This window comes from Oncorhynchus clarkii, chromosome 10 (assembly GCF_045791955.1).
Source record: "Oncorhynchus clarkii lewisi isolate Uvic-CL-2024 chromosome 10, UVic_Ocla_1.0, whole genome shotgun sequence".
Classification (NCBI taxonomy): domain Eukaryota; kingdom Metazoa; phylum Chordata; class Actinopteri; order Salmoniformes; family Salmonidae; genus Oncorhynchus; species Oncorhynchus clarkii.
Window position 1 is genome coordinate 12,798,833 of NC_092156.1, and position 23,489 is coordinate 12,822,321.

A 23,489-nucleotide genomic window follows, 5' to 3' on the forward strand; every position below is an offset into this window, starting at 1 on the left:
CAATTTACAATCAAACGTACATTCATCAGACATAGTAAACTTTGTAAATACAATTCAGGGATGACCACAAATGCTCTTGAAGAGCTACAGGGTTATGAATGCTTTCTTGTTCAAGCCCAGTTCTACCACACCTGATTGTACTATTCATGGTCTCGATGAACAGCTGAGGTCTCAATGAACAGCTGAGGTCTCGATGAACAGCTGAGTAGTAGAATCAGGTGAGGTAGCTCTGGGCTTGAACAAAAAAGCCTGCAGGGATACCGTAGGGATGGCATGCATCTAACAGATGAGGGCAACGACATCTTAATGGAGAGTTTAAGAGTGGGTCCTTCTACCGTTCTCTCCTCCGTAGTAGAAAGACACGCGGACTAGTACTATTACATGTCACACTCGCTGTCCATTGCCACTCAACAATGCCCAACCAACCCAAAGTCTCTTTTAAGAGAAACCTAATAAATTAAATAAGCACACACCGTGCTTGTGCGCTCCAATGTGTGTGTATCTCGGGAAAGGGAGGGGGTGTATCTCGGGAAAGGGAGGGGGTGTATGTCGGGAAAGGGAGGGGGTGTATGTCGGGAAAGGGAGGGGGTGTATGTCGGGAAAGGGAGGGGGTGTATGTCGGGAAAGGGAGGGGGTGTATGTCGGGAAAGGGAGGGGGTGTATCTCGGGAAAGGGAGGGGGGTGTCAAAAACTATACATGAAAGAGAATGGTCAAAATGTCCCTTTTTGGTTCATTCCCTGATTGAACGTTTACTTCTTTTAAACAGTTGATGTGTTGACAGAGGAGGAAGCGTACTCAGTGTTTGATTTGGGATGAAAGAGGTGCAGGAGATATCTTTTTTTCATGTGGGTTCATTAGACCAGGGTTTCCCAAATTCGGTCCCGCCCCCCGGGGTGCATGATTTGGTTGTTGCTGATTCAAATAACCACAGCTGATTCAAATAACCAACTCATCATCAAACTTTGATGATTTTAATCAGCCGTGAAGTGCTTGGGCAAAAACCAAAGCATTTGATCCAGCCCTGAACCACACCCGAGTCTGCCTATCAAAGTCCTGTTGAGCAGCTGATGTTTAGGCTACAATGTTGTGTATTAGAGTGGGGCTGGAACAAAAACCTGCACTCCCAATAGCTCTCCTGGAGAATCATTGGCCACCCTTGATATAAAATATTGCAACATCACAACCAAATACTTTTGTCTTTATATAATTATTCCTTCATTCAATGAATCAGGGATACACTTGATAAGGTAAGCTACTTTAAAGCAAGGCAGCTAACTAAGGCATGTTTATCTATAACCTTACAAGGCAAAATATTCATGCACAGAATGGAAAATATTTGCCAATTAGGCTATTCCTAGAATACATTTATCGGAATTACATAGTCTACAGTTTAATAAGTGGAATACCTGCTTTAAAATAACGGTGTCAGATGTAATTTTTCAACAGTGCTGGTGGAAAGGCAAAAATTAGTCAATAACATTCATTTTTAGGCCTGTAGCTAAAAGGTTAACTAGCAAGATAGCTTGTAGCATGGCTAGTTATGGTTTAAATTGTCTACTTAGTTAGTCTATCATTATTGTACAGGCTACCTAATGCTGAAATATCTCTCAATGAAGGGTAGACCTAATTCTGATCATGGCTCATATGTAGATTTTTATGTGATTGATAATATATTTAAAAAGGAAAACACAATAATACAATTCCATGACTTTTCCACGATTTTCATGACCGTAAGAACACTCATTTGACAACTTGGAACAGCGCATTCTGCGCATTCAGGCTGGCGCATTCTTATCTGCGCAATCTCAAACTCCAACAGTCTACTGTCATGGAGACACCGAATTCACAGACTAGTGTCAAATAATCTTGAACAAAGCATAATCAGGATATGAATGCACACTCTCCATTGCTATTCAATGCAGATCTGGCCTTAAATCCAATTCGATCAACCTTTTTTTGCTGTGTGTGAATCAGGGCAGGTGATAGGCCACTTTGTTTTATAAAGGAGATGAGATGCCGGTATGGCGCTCCAGACAGCCCCGGCCCAAGTCAAGCACTGATCATGACAAGAGGTGGGGAGTGTGTTGTGACCCTCGAATCAAGATGATTTGCACAGTTTCATTGTCGTTGGTGGTATATTGGTTTAGACATGATGGTAAGGAGATTATTATTTAACATTGAGCTTCAACCAATAGATGCCATAGTCGCGCCAACCGGCACAACTATAATAGTATTTGTAATGAAAACTTTCCTGTCAGCAGCTGAGTGAACATTTCTAATTGCACAGCAGTCTGTAGGTATTGGGTTCTGGCCCGTGTCCCTACGTGTCTCTTCAGTTAGCACTCTGTGAAGACCGCCCGCAGACAGCATATGCACTTGCGCTTGCGTGTTGATTTTGTTCACCCACAACAGACACGATCAGGACATGCAAATTGAAATATCTTAACGAACTTCGAACCAACTATATTCATTTGGGGACAGGTCGAAAAGCATTAAACATGTATGGCAATTTAGCTAGTTAGCTTGCTGTTGCTAGCTAATTTGTCCTGGTATATAAACATTGGGTTGTTATTTTACCTGAAATGCACAAGGTCCACTACAATTAATCCACAGATAAAAGGGTAAACAGAGTTTGTTTCTAGTAATCTCTCCTCCTTCAGGCTTCTTCTTCTTCTTTGGACTTTATATGGCGGTTGGCAACCAACTTTAAGGTGCATTACCACCACCAACTGGGCTGGAGTGTGGACCTCAGTTCATCTTTCAATCACCCAGGTGGGTATATGCTCCTAAAAACCAATGAGGAGATGGGAGAGGCGGGACATGCAGCGTGTCAAACAAGTTCTATTTTAGCGCCTGGCAATGCAGGCGCACGTGACGAGAGCGTTGTGGTCAGCATGTTAGGCCTGAAGCACTTGAGTCTGAGAGGAGCAATACATTTTTGGGGAAACTTTAAAAAGGTAGAAATTAAAAAGATCTTCAGGTTTCAAACTTCATATTGCATACTCATACTCTTGAAGGTGAGGAAGTTTGGTTTTAAGACCGCGGTAAGGGCCACACTGAACCATTGGACATCTGTTAAAGATATTTTTCAATACAAAGCCAACAGCTGCGAGGGAGTCTGGAGACTATAATTGTCTTCCTCACAGGAAGCCCAGCTCACATAAATCTAGCTCTCAGTTTCTCTCCTCTAACTTAGTGATGCTCATTACCAATGCTGTTATGACAGCTTCCTCCACACTGATACTGGCTAGCACCGCTCTTCTGGTGATTCTCAGCAGCAATTCCCCATCACTTCCTCGTCTCCTCAGGAAAGATGGAGGCTTTAAAACTCCTCTCCTCCAGAGAGATGGAGACTATAACACTCGTCTCCTCTAGAGGGATGGAGGCTATAACACTCCTCTCCTCTAGAGGGATGGAGGCTATAACACTCCTCCAGAGAGATGGAGGCTATAACACTCCTCTCCTACAGAGAGATGGAGGCTAGAACACTCCTCTCCTCCAGAGAGATGGAGGCTATAACACTCCTCTCCTCTAGAGGGATGGAGGCTATAACACTCCTCTCCCCCAGAGAGTTGGAGGCTATAACACTCCTCTCCCCCAGAGAGTTGGAGGCTATAACACTCCTCTCCTACAGAGAGTTGGAGGCTATAACACTCCTCTCCCCCAGAGAGATGGAGGCTATAACACTCCTCTCCTACAGAGAGATGGAGGCTAGAACACTCCTCTCCCCCAGAGAGATGGAGGCTATAACACTCCACTCCTCCAGAGAGATGGAGGCTATAACACTCCTCTCCTACAGAGAGATGGAGCCTATAACACTCCTCTCCTCTAGAGAGATATCATCTGGTTCATCATGCCAAGCAAGCCTCCCCTCTCAGGTACCACTGTTTCCATACAATACCAGCAATGGGATGACAAGGGGGACTCTTTATCCCTCAGCCTAACAAGCCACAGCCATAATACACTCTTTATTCAAATGTGGGGTCTGTCCAAAGTTTTGACAGCTGGGTGAAGTAGGGTGTAGAGATGCAGTGTATTGCAGGAAATGCCTACAGTGATTATCTAATAGCTCACACCAGCCTCCATCATATTGCAGAATATGTCATAATGATGTGAATACTGCTGTTCTAATCCAACCTGCTTCACACACAAACACACAATGCCTTTTCATTCCATTTTCTATCACTTCTATTGCAGGGTCTTCACGGAAAGTACTAATAATGTGGTAACAAGTTATTTTTCTAATATTGCAACACTGAACATGGTACTGTGGTACAGTGCAGACACTAGAACCTATACATAGCTCGTCTCACAATATCTCACTGTGATGTGTTGTCTGTAGAGTACATGGACCACAGACTGATTGATATGATAGATCAGTCTAGTCAAATCCAAAAGTGAGAGTTCATACTTCAAGAGACTTTCTCATCAGAAAGAGAGAAGAACCCCATGCCTAATATTTAATAGATCATAGCAAAGAGCACGACTCAAACACCATCATTAAGTTTGCCGATGACACAACAGTCACAGACAAAGATGAGACAGCCTACAGGGAGGAGGTCAGAGACCTGGCCGTGTGGTGCAAGGACAACAACCTCTCCCTCAACGTGATCAAGACAAAGGAGATGATTGTGGACTACAGGAAAAGGAGGACTGAGCACGTCCTCATTCTCATCAATAGGGCTGTAGTGGAGCAGGTTGAGATCTTCAAGTTCCTTGGTGTCCACATCACCAACAAACTATCATGGTACAAACACACCAAGACAGTCGTGAAGAGGTCACGACAAAGCCTATTCCCCCTCAGGAGACTGAAATGATTTGGCATGCGTTCTCCGAACCTCAAAAAGTTCTACAGCTGCACCATCAAGAGCTATGATCTATCACTGGTTGCATCACTGCCTGGTATGGCAACAGCTCGGCCTCCGACCGCAAGGCACTACAGAGGGTAGTGCGTACGGCCCAGTACATCACTGGGGCCTAGCTTCCTGCCATCCAGAACCTCTATACCAGGCGGTGTCAGAGGAATTGGCAAAGACTCCAGCCACGCTAGTCATAGACTGTTCTCTCTGCTACCGCACGGTACGCGTGCAAAAGCCTTCTTAACAGCTTAACAGCTTCAATCCCCAAGCCATAAGACTCCTGAACTGCTAATCAAATGGCTACCTGGACCATTTGCATTGTCCCCCCACACCCCCTCTTTTATGCTGCTGCTACTCTCTTTTTATTATCTATGCATAGTCACTTTAACTCTACCTACGTACATATTACCTCCAGTACCTCGACTGACTTTTGCCCCCCACATTGACTCTGTACCGGTACCCCCTGTATAGAGCCTTGCTACTGTTATTTTACTGCTGCTCTTTAATTATTTGTTATTTGTATTTTTTTATTAACACTTATCTTTCTTAAAACTGCATTGTTGGTTTAAAGCTTGTAAGTAAGCATTTCACTGTTGTATTCGGCGCATGTGACAAATAACATTTGATTTGATTAGATGCTAGTGTGTATTGATGAGTGGAAAGGGAAATGTAATATCGCTCGCTGCGTTCACTCGCGTGCCTAACAACGTGTGCTGGGCTTTGCTGCCATGGAGTCTTCACAAACTACATAATGTCTGATCAACTGGGATTTATCTCAAGTGTTGGGAGGCTGCACGTGCAGTGGCCTGTTTAGTACAGTATTGTATGTTATCCTCAACTGCCACCAGCCATTAGCAGACACACCAGTGTCTCCATTTCCTGTGCCCTTACTTACCTTTGACCCATGACCGGGCTGACTGGTTAGTTTGGCCCCGTGTTAATATAGGACCGGGCAGACCGGTTAGTTTGGCCCCTTGTTAATATAGGACCGGGCAGACTGGTTAGTTTGGCCCCTTGTTAATATAGGACCGGGCTGACTGGTTAGTTTGGCCCCTTGTTAATTTAGGACCGGGCTGACTGGTTAGTTTGGCCCCGTGTTAATATAGGACCGGGCAGACTGGTTAGTTTGGCCCCTTGTTAATATAGGACCGGGCAGACTGGTTAGTTTGGCCCCTTGTTAATATAGGACCGGGCTGACTGGTTAGTTTGGCCCCTTGTTAATATAGGACCGGGCTGACTGGTTAGTTTGGCCCCTTGTTAATATAGGACCGGGCAGACTGGTTAGTTTGGCCCGTTGTTAATATAGGTCCAGGCTGACTGGTTAGTTTGGCCCCGTGTTAATATAGGTCCAGGCTGACTGGTTAGTTTGGCCCCTTGTTAATATAGGTCCTGGCTGACTGGTTAGTTTGGCCCTGTGTTAATATAGGTCCAGGCTGACTGGTTAGTTTGGCCCCGTGTTAATATAGGTCCATGCTGACTGGTAAGTTTGGCCCCGTTTTAGTATTTTAAATAGACAGTGTTAACACACCTCGAATGCAATACTATTGCTCAATTGACATAACAATGACCAACAATGAACACGTTACTCAATATAAATAGGGGATTTACGATAAACAATGAAAACATTAACCGGAAAAGGAATGACAAACATAAAAAAACTACGATAATGATAACCAGACTCATTTGTTCTTTTAATGTTACAATACACAATGTTTTACAGGACTAGCGATAACATAGTTATGGCAGCAAACATGTTAGGAACAAACTTTGCAGCAAAACACTGAGTTAATGTGGGGAGAAATGGAGGGAAATGCTGGGCGTGAGTCACGTGACGATAGCTCACTGGCACAATCTTTGCTTTCAAGCCCCCCTTCCCAGTCAGTCCGTTTAGCCCAGTAGATATAGAGATTTCATCATATACCAACAGGCATATGGAAAATGAATGCTCGGCCTGAGATCCTGTGTTGGGAGAAGATGAGCCAGTCGTGACAAAAGTGCCCCGAGACAGCAAGTCTCCCCAAGTTTATTTTTCATGGATGGATGGATTGCTGTGCTTCTTATTGTTAGCGTGACAGGAGCAGGGTGTTGGTTTGTTCCAAATTCACTCTGACAATTTTGCAATGCTCCTTGACTAACCCCACATGATTATTCAGCTGAAATGCAAAGGGCTCTTCAGCTCTAATTTTGTCAAATGTTGTTTTAATGGAGAACATTGTTAATCATTTGCATTAACTCATAAGTCAATAAACTTGCTTATGAGGAGTCAGGCTAAGTTTACTGAGGATGTTAAAAACCTGAAGTAGTCAGTATATATGATGTGGGGTCATATTTTTTAGCTTGTTTTTCTATTAAATTTGTTGATGATGCTATATATCTACAGTACACATATGTACAATACACATACCATAGTGCTGACGTTGCTTCTAGAGGCCGTTTGAAACTCGGTAGTGAGTGTTGCAACCGAGGACATACCATTTTTTTAAACTTTGAAAACCAATATTAATTTATTTCCAAAATAAATGTTTTGAGGGTCACAGAGAGGTCTAGAATTCTGTCAAAGAGTCATGGTCACAGGCCACAAAAGACACAACTCATGTCGAGTTAACTTGAATGATTCTCCCCTGGTTCATACACACTCTCTCCTCCCACTCTCTTCTTTCTCTCTCTTTCCCCTCTCCTCTCTCTCCCTCTCACTCCTCCCTCTCTCTCCTCCCTGAACCACTTAGTCACCCTTTACCTGACATGATCCCTCTGCTTTCAAGTTAACATCATCTAATATTGAAAGTGATCTGAAAGGTAGTGGGAAGATCTTTGAACACATTTAGTCAAATGGGATCTAGAGTTAACATCCTGATCCCTGGGCCCCAGTAATCTATATGTATATAATATTATATAATATTCTCTCTCTCTCTCTCTCTCTCTCTCTCTGTCTCTGTCTCTGTCTCTGTCTCTGTCTCTGTCTCTCTCTCTCTCTCACCTCCAGGACTATACATTGACTATGTATTTCCAGCAAGCTTGGCGAGACAAGCGGTTATCCTACTCGGAGATTCCCCTCAATCTCACCCTGGATAACCGGGTAGCGGATCAGCTGTGGGTCCCAGACACCTACTTCCTAAATGACAAGAAGTCTTTTGTCCATGGTGTCACAGTGAAAAACAGAATGATTCGACTCCATCCAGATGGAACCGTGCTCTATAGCCTGAGGTAATGTTTGTAATGTTTCATAATACATCTTTTTTTTAAATGACTTGGCATTACTTAGGAGAATTACGCAGATATCTGAAACGAATTTAGGGATATGGCTTATCCCTAACTCTAACCAATGAAGGCAACCTAGTGAGCTGGTTGACTTAGTCATCGTTCATAGTCATCCGTCTAACTAGCCAACCGCATGAGAGCGTATGGTCCATATCCTTGAATTTTCCCCAGATTCATTTTAACAAATGACAGGATTCTCTAGACAATAGCTTATGTCAACTGAAAAGCCTGTCTGAGGATTGGTCAGGTTGGATGTGGATGTCAGATTGTTGGGTGGTTCGCTGTATCTCTAGCTTCCATCTTCCCCCTGCCCTGCCCTACACACACACAAACACACATCTATACGTACTCCCACCCCCCGCACTATGATCACTATGTGTTGTTGGCTTAGCTTTCGACACGCCACATTATGTAATTCCTCTGCAACAAAGAGCAATTAGACGATTGTTTCATGGAGTGATTCATCGATTATTACATGTGTCGACCATAGAAGCCACATTATTGCTGAGGCTAGATAGCTTCAAGTTATTAGCCTTTCGAGGTCCTTGTCCTATCAGACAAGAGGGACCTGCAAACCTTGTCCTCTACTATCCTATAACCTATCTTACTTCCTGATTACATGCAGCACTACTATTAAAGCTATCAGTTATCAAGTTAAGACTCAAGTACAGACTGTGTGAAGTAAATTTTTTTATTGAAACAGGGGCAGGCAAACGACAGGTCAAGGCAGGCAGGGGTTGATAATCCAGAGTAGGAGCAAAGGTACAGGACAACAGTTACGCTCAGGGTCATTGACAGGCAGAGTTCAGTAATCCAGAGGTGGAGCAAAGACACAGGACGGCAGGCAGGCTCAGGCAGAGTGGTCAGGCGGGCCGGTACAGGGTCAGCACAGGCAATGGTCAAAAACCAGGAGGACGAGAAAAGAGAGGCTGGGGAAAGACAGGAGCGGACAGGACAAACATTGGTAAGCTTGATGAACTGGCACAGACAGACAGAAAACACAGGTATAAAAACCCAGAGGATAAGTGGGGAAGATGGGCGACACCTGGAGGGGTGGAGACAAGCACAAGGACAGGTGAAACAGATCAGGGCATGACAATATCCCCCCCCCCCCCCTCTAGGGACGCCACCTGGCGTTCCACCTGGGTGGATACCTGGTTGACTTGGGTGCCGGTGGTGAAAGTCGCGATGAGGGCTGGGTCCAAAATGTCTTTAACGGGAACCCAGCACCTCTCCTCCGGGCCATAACCCTCCCAGTCAACCAGGTACTGGAAACCCTTGCCCCGTGGTCGAACCCTCAGGAGGCTTCTCACCATGTATGGTGGCTGGCCATCGATGACACGGGGGGAGGGATGAGCCTAGAAACAGAAGACAAGGGGCAGTCGGACATGGTTTTGATTGTAGACACAGAAAAGGTAGGAAAAATACGGAGGATACGGAGCAACAAAGGACAAAGAGCAGAGGGGCTAATGATCTTGGAGCGGGGGGGGGGGGGGGGGTTTGTGTTCCGGAGGTGTAGCCGCGGCACTATAGCGGCGTACCAGTGCCTCAGGCTTGACCTTCTTGGATACCGGTGGGTGCTGCGGAAGCAAAGTGGCTCAGGCCTTACTGAAACCTTCCTGGAGGTCCTGGTTCTCTGCAGAGCGGGCAGACAGGTCTGGGGCAAGTCCCCAGGAAGACGACCCGGAGCAGACAGAGCTGACTTCAGGCAATGAGTGTGGCAGGACGGGCTCCAGCCCACGATGGCACCAATAGCCCAGTCACTGGAGGGATTGTGTCGCTGGAGCCAAGACAATCCCAATACCACGGGAACCTGCGGAGACTCAACAAGCAGGAATTGGATCATCTCGCTGTGGTTCCCTGATACTCGTAGCTTGACGGGGGTGGTCTGGTGGGTGACCCGGCCTATAGAGCGCCCGTCCAGTGCACTAACACCAAAGGGAATGGAGAGGGGTTGAATGGGGATGCCCAGCTCGGACACCAGGGTAACAGACGTGAGACTTACATCGGCCCCCGAGTCAATGAGTACCTAGAGAGACTTGGACTGTTTGCGCCACAGCATGGTGGCATGGAGAGGGGGGCGAGTAAGGGGAAAATAACAATTATCTTTAAGACCCATCACTCTAACGAATGAGCTAGGTCCCTTGAAGGGACAGGTAGACACAAAATGACTGGCCATACCGCAATACAGACAACTCTGGGTTTCAAGTCTGCGTATGCGTTCGGCTTGAGATAGCCTAGCCCTACCGAGCTAGGCTGTCTCCAGCCAAGACAGCACAGCCCCATCCCTCAGCTTTTTACCAAAAAAGGGGTGGGGAGCATGCTTTGTCATTGTTTCAACTGCTCACTGCCTCTTTAATTGGAATCTTAATTGGATTCAGTAAGTCTAGTGTTTCTTGATCGCTGATGCAGCCACTGTGCACAAATATTCAACATTTTCAAATTGGCCAAACTAATTTATTCGCTATTGAGCTGCCAATTCACCTGCAGAGTGATTACAAAAAGAACACCACAGGCTTTTGTGCTCCAGTGTGTTTTCATGAGGCACCTTTTGTTGACATTCAGAGACAGTGTTTTTGCTACCGATATAACTTGCAGCCTGGATTGATATTGAAAATTGAAATTCACTCCTTCAAAGGAATGTATATAGCTCCAGCTCAACAATAAAGATGCTCATTGACTTTTCAAAGGAAAGTCATTGAAAAGAGAAAACAACAGAATTTGCGAAGTTAAGGAAGGTGCCTTTCTGTAAGTTTGTACAAGCTTCGATCGGCTACAGTACAGTCTGTGGTTTTGAACATGATTGCTCTTTGTTCAAGTAGCTGTTGTCTGAGTTACTGCAGAGGAGCACAAAGCACACTCGTCCAAGAAAAACAAAAGAAGTATAGAGAGAAAATATGGAGAATTGATAGTACTGCTAGCACTGCATATGCCCAGCACCGGGGGTGACTTAAGGTAAAATAGAAGTCTCTCTCGCTCCTTAGAAGATGACAGAATGCACAGTGAAATTGTTAATAGAGTTTTCATCTATATTCTTCGTAGCTGTCTATTTATCACCACAAACTGATGCTGGCACTAAGACCTCACTCAATGAGCCATAAGCAATCAGGAAAACGCTCATCTAGAGGCGGTGCTTCTAGTGGCCGGGGACTCGTGCAGGGAAACTTAAATCCGTTTTACCTCATTTCTACCAGCATGTTAAATATGCAACCAGAGGGAAAACAACTCTAGACCACCTTCACTCCACTCACAGAGACGCTTACAAAGCTCTCCCTCGCCGTTCATTTGGAACATTTTACCATAATTCTATTCTACTGATTCCTGATTATAAGCAAATATTTAAGCAGGAAGCACCAGTGACTCGGTCAATAAATAAGTGGTCATATGAAGCAGATGCTAAGCTACAGGACTGTTTTGCTAGCACAGACTGGAACATGTTCCGGGATTTTTATTTATTTAAACTTTATTTCACCTTTATTAAACCATTGAGAACAAGTTCTCATTTACAACTGCGACCTGGCCAAGATAAAGCAAAGCAGTGAGACAAAAACAACAACACAGAGTTACACATGCGATAAACAAACATACAGTCAATAACACAATAGTAAAATCTATGTACAGTGTGTGCAAATGTTGTAAGATTAGGGAGGTAAGGCAATAAATAGGCCATAGAGGCGAAATAATTACAATTTAGCATTAACACTGGAGTGATAGATGTGCAGATGGTGATGTGCAAGTAGAGATACTGGGGTGCAAAAGAGTAAAAAATAACAATATGAGGATGAGGTAGTTGGGTGTGCTATTTACAGATGGGCTGGGTACAGGTACAGCTATTTATTTACATGTACAGTAAGCTGCTCTGACAGTTGATGCTTAAAGTTAGAGAGGGAAATGTACGTCTCCAGCTTCAGTGATTTTTGCAGTTTGTTCCAATCATTGGCAGCAGAGAACTGGAAAGAAAAGGCGGCCAAAGAAAGAATTGGCTTTGGGGATGACCAGTGAAATATACCTGCTGGAGCGCGTGCTGCGTGTGGGTGCTACTATGGTGACCAGTGAACGGTGGGGTTTTACCTAGCAAAGTCTTGTAGATGACCTGGAGCTAGTGGGTTTGGCAACGAATATGAAGCGAGGGCCAGCCAAGGAGTGCATACAGGTCGCAGTGGTGGGTAGTATATGGGGCTTTGGTGACAAAACAGATGGCACTATGATAGACTGCATCCAATTTGCTGAGTAGAGTGTTGGAGGCTATTTTATAAATGACATCGCCGAAGTCGAGGAACGGTAGGATAGTCCGTTTTACGAGGGTGTGTTTGGCAGCATGAGTGAAGGATGCTTTGTTTGCGAAATAGGAAGCCGATTCTAGACTTAATTTTGTATTGGAGACGCTTAATGTGGGTCTAGAAGGAGTCTAACCAGGCACCTAGGTATTTGTAGTTGTCCACATATTCTAGGTCAAAACCGTCCAGAGTAGTGATGCTGGACGGGTGGGCAGGTGCGGGCAGTGATCGGTTGAAGAGCATGCATTTAGTTTTACTTGCCTTTAAGAGCAGTTGGAGGCCACACTTGCACAGTGTCCAAAGAAGGGCCAGAAGCATACAGAATGGTGTCGTCTGTGTAGAGGTGGACCAGAGAATCACCAGCAGCAAGAGTGGCACGGCTTGCAAACTATTATAGACTACAAAGGAAGCACAGCCGAGAGCTGCCCAGTGACACGAGCCTACCAGTCGAGATAAATTACTTCTATACTTGCTTCGAGGCAAGTAACACTGAAACATGCATGAGAGCATCAGCTGTTCCGGACATCCCGCTCTCCGCAGCCGATGTGAGTAAGACCTTTAAACAGGGCCACATTCACAAGGCCGCAGGGCCAGACGGATTACTAGGACATGTACTCCAAGCATGCGCTGACCAACTGGCAAGTGTCTTCACTGACATTTTCAACCTCTCCCTGTCTGTAATACCAACAGACCACCATAGTCCCTGTGCCCAAGAACACTAAGATAACCTGCCTAAATGACTACCGACCTGTAGCACTCGTACGGCAAGCGGTACCAGAGCGCGAAGTCTAGGTCCAACAGGCTTCTAAACAGCTTCTATCCCCAATCCCCAATCCCCAATCCAGCTTCTATCCCCAATCCATATGACTCCTGAACATCTAATCAAATTTCTACCCAGACTATTTGCATCACCCCCCCCCCCCCCCCCCCCCCTATTTTACGCTGCTGCTACTCTCTGTTATTTTCTACTTGAATAACTCAACCTACATGTACGTATTACCTCAATTACCTCAACTAACCGGTGCCCCCTTCACATTGACTCTGTACCAGTACCCCCTGTATATAGCCTCACTTTTGTTATTTACTGCTGCTCTTTAATTATTTGTTACTTTTATTTCTTAATTTTTGGAAGGTATTTTTCTTAAAACTGCATTGTTGGTTAAGAGCTTGTAAGTAAGCATTTTCCTGTAAGGTGAACCTGTTGTATTTGGCGCGTTTGAGAAATTACATTTGATTTGATTTGAATTCAGAATTTATGTTACAGATGTTACAGGTGTAGGATCTTAATTTGACTGTCCTGTTGCAGGAGCACTTTCCTGCATTGCAGCAAATGTAACATTTGTAGTGTATTTGAGTTTTAAAAAGGCGTTAGAAGTGTGAAATTTGAAATTTCAGACTACAAAAATGTCCATTAATTAAATTCCACATAATAATTCACATGTCCTGTTGCTGCAGGATTTTGGCTCAAATTAAGATCCTACATCTGTAATAATTATGTATTTGCTCTCATAGAATGGGGAATGACGCTTTAGCATTGGACAGGTTTGTGTCCATGAGAAATAACATTAACCCATGTCACAAACAGTCATCAGAACAGACCAGCAGTAGGAAACCCAAGGTGACCACACACAATGACCTCAATATGGTGTGAAAATATGTCCAGGGGAGATGTTCTGATACCTGTGTGTGAAACTAGAACAGACAGCAGTAGAAGTGAGCTGATGGGACGTGTGGAATCTGTTTGTTCTGTTTGTTCTCTCTCCCCTTCCCCTACGGCCCTGGTCCCTCTTCCTCCTTGAGGCCTCTGCTCTGACCTCAAACTTCTGAAGCTCCAGTGGGGTTCTGGATCCTAGTGAGATCCCACACTGTACACGGAGTACACTGAGCCTGTGCCAGTGTCCCATCGCGCCATCTGGCATTTGAGGTCACAGTAGGTGGACAGCCATATGGGGCTCAGTTGGCACCGCTTGTAGTCAGTAACCAGCCAGCAACCGCAGGGTGCATGTGACGTCTCTAGTGCAGTAGTGCCTAGGTAGAGGTTAGTTGTATGCCCGTTCACCAGTTGCTTGGGTACTCTTGCTTACAGCTCGCTGCCTCCGGCTAGCCCTTGTGGTGAATTGGGGAGCAGCTTCATGCACAAGTCTCCCCTTGTTGGTACAAAGCCTCTTAATGACCAAGACTCCTGTCGGGCCTCCTCGCGGCGCCACACGTTAACTGGTTGTCTTGAAACTCCAGCCTAACTGGCAGGGGATCTCGGAGCAGCAGTTGGCCCCAGAGATGCATCTGTGTGGACATGTCCTAGTAGCCATCAACCACCATCCCGCTGCCTTGTGCTCAGCGTGCTGGCGACGCGCGGTAGGCAGACTCCGACAGACTGGTGTTCCGGCAGCCTCCTTCAGCTGTGGAAGATACTGGTAGTCCTTGCCACTGGAATTTCACCTTCCTGCAGTGAAGTAGTGCTGTTGGGGATTGCACACCCTCAGCAGCACTTTAAATAACTTATTTGCACGGTTATCCACTTCACCATCAACCAGCCATCAACCGGAAACCGGACTAAAGTCCAAGCTCAGAAGTGGAAGTCATCATGAATAAGATGGACTACCATAAGCAAGTCAGTAACCAAGCAACCGAGGGTTATGTTGGAAACGTGAAAATGATACTTAAAAAGAATACTTAAAACAAATATTCACAGAGACACACAAAACATTCACGTGTGCACGCACGCACTTGCGCACGCGCACACACACGCACACCACTGGCCTACCACTGGCCTACCACTGGCCTACCACTGTACTGTATGTGTACACATTCCTTTGTAGACTGTGCCAAAGGCTATTGCTTAAGTTCTACCCCATTGAATCCATCTTGACACAGAGATCAGAAAGTTTCTGGCAAGTAACCGGCAATTTGCTCCTTGGTTAAACACTTGGAAGTCAGAAACATTCAAAAGATGCATCAAAGGGGAATTACTGCTGACAAAGACAGGGTGACCGCAGGCGGAAAGAGAACATCCATCTCAACCTTGGAGGCTTTAAGGAACATGCACACTCCTGGGTGCAAAACGTCTGGAGTGTGTAATTTGAAACAGCAAGCAATATATATATTTTTTCATTTCTTCGTTGATATTAACTGGCTTTGTGACAAGACTCTCTGTGTTATGCGAGAGTTTGGCCTGTTACAGGTCCAATGTAGCTGTTTTTATCTCTATCTCTTGGTAAGAATTAAGTAAGTACCTTGCAGTGATTGTTTTCAATTAAAATTGCAAAAAAGAAACAAAAATAGCTTCTTAGCAAAAAGCTATTTCTTAAGCAAGAATTTTTAGCTGGGACTGTCTGGGAGGGGTCTGAGTGGGGAGGGGGAAACTGTTATTGTCAGAGAGGTTTGGAACTCTCTTGGTTATTGGTCTATTATCTCATTTAAACTCCATCCCACCAAAAATACTCCATCCCACCAAAACAGGCTGAAACAGCATTATCATAATTTTCACAATTTCATAGTATTATTCCATCCTAATATGTTGGAAATACGGGATATATAAAACACAGGAAATCATGTTTTTGACTGCACTGGGACTTTACCTTCTACTGCACCTACAGAAACAGAGCTTCGATGTACTGTACGTCACCTTTCTGCTTTCACTTAGCCCCTTGAGGCGATATAAGAGTAACACTCTGTAAACTGGTCCTCCCTGTATACCCGTCGCAAGACCCACTGTTGATGCTTATTTATAAAACCTTCTTAGGCCTCACTCCCCTCTATCTGAGATACCTACTGCAGCCCTCATCCTCCACATAAAACACCCGTTCTGACAGTCACATTCTGTCAAAGTCCCCCAAAGCACACACATCCCTGGGTCGCTCCTCTTTTCAGTTTGCTGCTGCTAGCGACTGGAACGAGCTGCAACAAACACTCAAATTGGACAGTTTTATCTCAATCTCTTCATTCAAAGACTGAATCATGGACACTCTTAATGACAGTTGAGGCTGCTGTCATGTATTGTTGTCTCTACCTTCTTGCCCGTTGTGCTGTTGTCTGTGCCTAATAATGTTTGTACCATGTTTTGTGCTGCTACCATGTTATGTTGCTGCCTTGCTATGTTGTTGTCTTAGGTCTCTCTTGTCGTGATGTGTGTTTTGTCCTATATTTATATTTTATTCATTTTTTTATTTTAAATCCCAGCCCCCGTCCCCACAGGAGGCCTTTTGCTTTTTGGTAGGCCGCCATTGGTAATAAGAATTTGTTCCTAACTGACTTGCCTAGTTCAATAAAGGTTCAATAAAACATTAAAAAATAAAACACAGAAATACAACCCCAATCTGTATGTGGCTTCAAATCACTGCCATACTCCCTTCTGTACGCTTCTGTTTACCATATCTATTTTGGCAGGATGGTGCTTATATCAGACTAATGATAGGTCAAGGTATCAAGTTGTGATTGATATCTGGAACATTTTCTCTAGTGTTGTAGATCAGTGCTACATTATCTGAGAGAAATAAACAAAGGCAATTGACAGGCGAAGTGACATCAGATGGGGAATCTGCAGGCCTAGTTTTCTGTTTCCCTGGTGGGAGATTATCTGATGGGACACTCCACTGTCTGATGATCCATTTCACAGAACCCCAATCCTTCTCACTGTCCAGTGGGGACATAGGTACAATAGAGTACAGTAGGTGTTCAGTGTATTGAAATGAGATGTTTTCTCATCACAGGTACCATAAAGGGACGTTCTGCGGCATGTAAATGTTACACTTGAAACCCTTCATCATGTGATGATGTAGGTTTGACAGCCGCTTACTCATGCAAAAGTATTTTCGCATTGCTACCACTGTGCGAGCATCAATCAACCATTCTTTGGTCTGCTTTCATGATCTCAAATAAGTTGCCTGTTATCTCTCTGGTAGAGAAGGACGGTGATGAGGAACAATGTGTTCACTAAAATGTGCTATTCTAAAGAACACGACTATAAGAGTGCCCCCTGAATGTGCGCAAGAACACCACATAATTCAATGGTAATACATATTTAATTTGTGGCAAATTAGCTAATAATGACCTGCTCGCTAACGCCAACTATGTAGCTACCTGAAATAGTGTATGAGAGAACACCCGTCATTCTGATTAATGGGAAATATGAAGAAAAGGCCCAAGCGCACCCAGATGGCCCAGTTACTGGCACTTGAAATCAACTAGTGGTTGACCAAGATACTAACTTATAGTAGATTATTGGCCCAGCTCTCCAGACTGTGATTCTTGGCCCAGATCTCCAGACTGTGTCTAGAGATGGAGGGTGTTGTACCCTGTGCTCACTCCTGTGGTGGAGCAGAGCTGAAGGATGCATTGACCTTGCCTCAGCTCGGCTGCAGTCTAGGGACGATGGTGGGCGATATAGAGGGACAAGTGTGAAGGAGGCAGGGAGGAGGTGATTATCTCTCCGCTGTACCACAGAGGATTGGGCTCCAAGTTGAGCCTCTCTGCTGGCCGGGATGTATCAGTGTCGTCAGGTGTGCTTAGACGATTACCCATGGTGCCATGCAGATCCGTGGCTGGCTGGCAGCACCCACTGTGGGCATCCACCTGCTCACGCAAGACCACAGCCAGAGAGAGTGACTCCCTATAACTCACCATCTATCAACTCCTTCTGTTCCTGCTTCTGCCTGATGAATACACTGAACTTATCTATTCACTCATGTCTGGTATTACAGTGTAGGACTCGGACCAGTTCCAGTATGATAAAGACTGCCCTGCCCTCTGTGGATGATTGACTTTGTTCCGGCCAGAGGTTTCTCCTGACCGCCAACCTGATCAAGAACAACTCTGGTCCCTAGTTATAAGAAAAGTAACCATTCTGTCTTACTTACAGAGTGTAGAATCATGCTCCTGTTGCTGATGGAAATGGTATTGGCGCAATCTCTGGCAGGCCCCTTGTACAAATATAAAATAATAATATAAAAAAGAATAACTAATTTTGAAAACAACCAAATGTTCATTTAAACATGCAATATATTCAGTATTTGAGTCTGAATTTCACAAACTAGAGCTCTCCCAAGGTTTCTGAACCAGTTGCAACAGGGCAGAGTGTTCCCCTTTAAGCCCCCCAGTATACAGAGACAGAGAGTCATTTGCTTTTAAGGTGCCCTGTCCCCCTTGGGTCACACAAGACCTTGCATAAATGTTTGACAAGTCTCCAAAGTTACCGTTTGAATACATTTCTCAAAGTATTCTACTCAGTCTGGGTAAACTAAGGCGGCCAAGTATTCACAACCCTAAAAGCCAATTAAATATGCGTTCAGAGTGCATTGTGTTTTCTAAAAGAACATCACAGTATGTCAGACATTTGGCTTACAAATAGGAGTGTGTACAAACACATACACAGACTGTGGAAAATGTGAGTTTGTTTATGTGATCAGAGTCAGCAGACTAGTGTGCTTAACATCTCAGCGGGCAAAACTGGTTGAAAAATGACCTCATAACAAGAAACTAGTTGAAATGACAGGTCATCCCAGATGGACTGAAGATTTTAATCTATACACTTATAGATATTTATGTAGGGTGTCCACCTACTCTGCTCAGAGTGGGTGAAAACCCGCTTTGGTGATGAAATTTCACTACCTTATGTTATAAAATATATTTTCCAAGACAAATAGGATTATTCATGTTCTGAATTGTTCAAAAGCACATCCAAAATGTCAGGTTTCGTGACCTAATACATCCGTTAGTGAGCACCGGGCTCTGTTGACAGAACGATGACGCTTTTTCGCAGCAACTTTTGAGGATTTCACGTGAGGTGTTCAAAATGATTTCCGCATGTCGCAAAAAGCTAAATTAGCATGACATGAGCTGAATTGAATGTAAAACGCTTTGAAAATAAAAGGCTTGCTGTATGCACAGTGCTCCATTAAAATTTCACAGAGATACTGTCACGTTCACTGTCTTCAAACTCCCTGTCATAGATGAGCCAAAGAGCAGCGTGCATGTAATTCCACATCTTTTAATAAAGTGAAACTTTCACCAAAAAAAAACTAGGTAAACAGAAACCGACACGATCGTGACACGACCGTGGCGCACACAAACACACACAGAAAATAAATAATTACCCACAACATACAGTGCCTTGCGAAAGTATTCGGCCCCCTTGAACTTTGCGACGTTTTGCCACATTTCAGGCTTCAAACATAAAGATATAAAACTGTATTTCTTTGTGAAGAATCAACAACAAGTGGGACACAATCATGAAGTGGAACGATATTTATTGGATATTTCAAACTTTTTTAACAAATCAAAAACTGAAAGATTGGGCGTGCAAAATTATTCAGCCCCTTTACTTTCAGTGCAGCAAACTCTCTCCAGAAGTTCAGTGAGGATCTCTGAATGATCCAATGTTGACCTAAATGACTAATGATGATAAATACAATCCACCTGTGTGTAATCAAGTCTCCTTATAAATGCACCTGCACTGTGATAGTCTCAGAGGTCCGTTAAAAGCGCAGAGAGCATCATGAAGAACAAGGAACACACCAGGCAGGTCCGAGATACTGTTGTGAAGAAGTTTAAAGCCGGATTTGGATACAAAAAGATTTCCCAAGATTTAAACATCCCAAGGAGCACTGTGCAAGCGATAATATTGAAATGGAAGGAGTATCAGACCACTGCAAATCTACCAAGACCTGGCCGTCCCTCTAAACTTTCAGCTCATACAAGGAGAAGACTGATCAGAGATGCAGCCAAGAGGCCCATGATCACTCTGGATGAACTGCAGAGATCTACAGCTGAGGTGTGAGACTCTGTCCATAGGACAACAATCAGTCGTATATTGCACAAATCTGGCCTTTATGGAAGAGTGGCAAGAAGAAAGCCATTTCTTAAAGATATCCATAAAAAGTGTTGTTTAAAGTTTGCCACAAGCCACCTGGGAGACACACCAAACATGTGGAAGAAGGTGCTCTGGTCAGATGAAACCAAAATTGAACTTTTTGGCAACAATGCAAAACGTTATGTTTGGCGTAAAAGCAACACAGCTGAACACACCATCCCCACTGTCAAACATGGTGGTGGCAGCATCATGGTTTGGGCCTGCTTGTCTTCAGCAGGGACAGGGAAGATGGTTAAAATTGATGGGAAGATGGATGGAGCCAAATACAGGACCATTCTGGAAGAAAACCTGATGGAGTCTGCAAAAGACCTGAGACTGGGACGGAGATTTGTCTTCCAACAAGACAATGATCCAAAACATAAAGCAAAATCTACAATGGAATGGTTCAATAATAAACATATCCAGGTGTTAGAATGGCCAAGTCAAAGTCCAGACCTGAATCCAATCGAGAATCTGTGGAAAGGACTGAAAACTGCTGTTCACAAATGCTCTCCATCCAACCTCACTGTGCTCGAGCTGTTTTGCAAGGAGGAATGGGAAAAAATGTCAGTCTCTCGATGTGCAAAACTGATAGAGACATACCCCAAGCGACTTACAGCTGTAATCGCAGCAAAAGGTGGCGCTACAAAGTATTAACTTAAGGGGGCTGAATAATTTTGCACGCCCAATTTTTCAGTTTTTGATTTGTTAAAAAAGTTTGAAATATCCAATAAATGTCGTTCCACTTCATGATTGTGTCCCACTTGTTGTTGATTCTTCACAAAAAATACAGTTTTATATCTTTATGTTTGAAGCCTGAAATGTGGCAAAAGGTCGCAAAGTTCAAGGGGGCCGAATACTTTTGCAAGGCGCTGTAGGTGGGAAAAAGGCTGCCTAAGTATGATTCCGATTCAGAGACAACGATAAACAGCTGCCTCTGATTGGGAACCACACGCGGCCAAAAACAAAGAAATAGAAAACATAGAATGCCACCCAAATCACACCCTGACCTAACCAAATAGAGAAATAAAACAGCTCTCTAATTTCAGGGCGTGACAGACACCCTTGTTTTTGTGAGAAGCCTTCTAAAAGGAACAGGAAATTCTCATTAATATGAAGTGTATACTAAAATGTCATGTCTCAAAATCTATCGTACCTTTTTATTGTTTTATGTCCTGTGGATTCAAGAAGGAAGATGAGTTCAACGGGAAAGTGAGTCAAAAAGCCTTTATTCTCGCACAGCATCCAGCCTAGCTGACGTGATGCTGTACAACTTGCTTACTTCAGTCACCCTCATTTTTGCCATCCTGCAAGAGTAAAAACCCCAATCACTTTTAAGACCGATTATGAGACATGACGTTTGGACCATCGGTTTTCTTAGAGGATTATCTACACAATTAACATATTATTTTACCCATTGGCGGTTTATTGGTGGTTTGGCAGCTGGGGCCTATAACTAGATCCATTCCACACCTTTCCAGGGTTATATGATTTCCATTTGTCATTTGAAGGACTTCCCTGAGTGATATTTAATGCTGGTGACACTGCAAGAGAAGAAATTGACATTTATGTTAATAATCTGGATATTAAGGCAGTAAATATTTAAAACACACATCAGACAGTTTTTGCAGGAGGCTACACATTTGCAGAGAACTATTTGCAATATTTTCTACTGTACGATGCAGCTCTGTTTTTCAAGTTAATTTCCAGTCATTAAGTTATCTTCACAACACTGACTAGAGGGCACGAGAAGTTGACTTCGAGATCTCAACATGTTCTTCACAAGGTATTCACGGCATCCATTTTCTTTGTTCTCGTTGAGTTGTGCCAGTAGACTTCCACCTAAGGCACTCTTCCCACTCAACCGATTCTGGCAGCTGAGATCTTTACAAGATGAAAAGAGTTTGTCCTCTCACCATCACCCTCATCTCTTGCCTCCCTGGGATATCTATGTCTTGTTAGTGGGCTCTGTCAGTGAGAATATGAGAGATGGACTGTAAGCCAGAGTTTTTAAAATTACTAGCATGAACGCTTAGGCCTACCCTTTGACATACATAGAGTATGCTTTCACATATGACCTCAAGGCAATTCTACTTTCATATTAACGTATTTGATGTGCTAAGGTTATTTTGAATAATATATTCCCTTTCAGCATTGCTTTTACAAGTTAGACCACAAGGTCGCTTATGATCCGACTACATCAGAGCTCTCCAACTGGTCCTGGAGAACTACTGGTTATCTGGGCTTCATTCCATGCCTTCAGTAACACACCTGATTCAGCTAATTAGTTGACTGAAGACCATAATTATGAAAACGTATGAAAAATGTATGCAATCACCTCTGTAACTCATTCTGGATAAGAGCATTTGCTTAAATGACAAATCTTTCTGGAATATAGATAGTGTGGGGCTATTATCAGTAGCTGGCCTGGGAATCCCTGTAGTGAGCTAGTCTGTGATTCACCTCCCAGGTAAAGGGAACCTGTACAGTTTGATTATTTTAAGAATCTAGGACGAGGATTAGGTTTGGCCTTTTAATCCTTAAATCCATGGGCTGCACCCACTGATGCAGAATCATGTAGGGCTTGTTTAGTGGTTCTATAGTCGTGTAGTGCTTATTTATCTGACATCACAGGCTACTGCATAATGAGACTTGGCTAGAGGAAAAGTGAATATTGAGGCGTGCAGCTGTAGGCTTTACTCTTCTGTTCTATTTACAGAAACACCACTGTAGACCGGTTAGTTCCGCGAAGTCCATTGCTGTTAAATCCCAGGTTGTTCGTGTTTTCTTTCTTTGCCACGTGTCTGAGAAACATTGAAAATGAGTTAGCTGTTTATTTGAATTGTCTAATATCTTGCTGGAAGTGCTGCTGCAGCAGTGATATACTGTAGCTGCTAAACAAGGTGGAGATAATCTAGAGATTTACCCAACGTTGATTTAACTGGGGATCGATATCAGCTCACGGTTATTGTCGACTTCATCACACTATTAACTTCATCTGCGCACTGACAAGATATGAGAGCAATAGATTATGAAGAACCTCCTGACGCTGCTATAAAAAGCCATTAAGTAGCCATATGTGCCTGTGCTTCAAGGATGTAGTTATCTGCTAGACACAGGCACCAGATACTGATTGAGATTTTGATTGTAGCTAATAATTAATGTCTTCATGCTACTCGGCCCAGGTTCCTTGGTCCTAAAGCTCCACTTAAGAAAGTACAGCGTGAAGTTGGGATCCCATCGGCAAT

General features: G+C 43.9%; 1 protein-coding gene across 1 annotated transcript in view; it reads left to right on the forward strand.

Moving 5' to 3' along the window:
- Positions 1-23,489, forward strand: part of LOC139419435 (gamma-aminobutyric acid receptor subunit beta-2-like) — an 80,517-nt gene that overhangs the window by 28,515 nt on the left and 28,513 nt on the right. Inside the window, exon 4 of the mRNA XM_071169383.1 lies at positions 7,844-8,064. Within this exon, the coding sequence (XP_071025484.1) occupies positions 7,844-8,064 (221 nt within the window). The remainder of the gene's footprint in view (positions 1-7,843; positions 8,065-23,489) is intronic.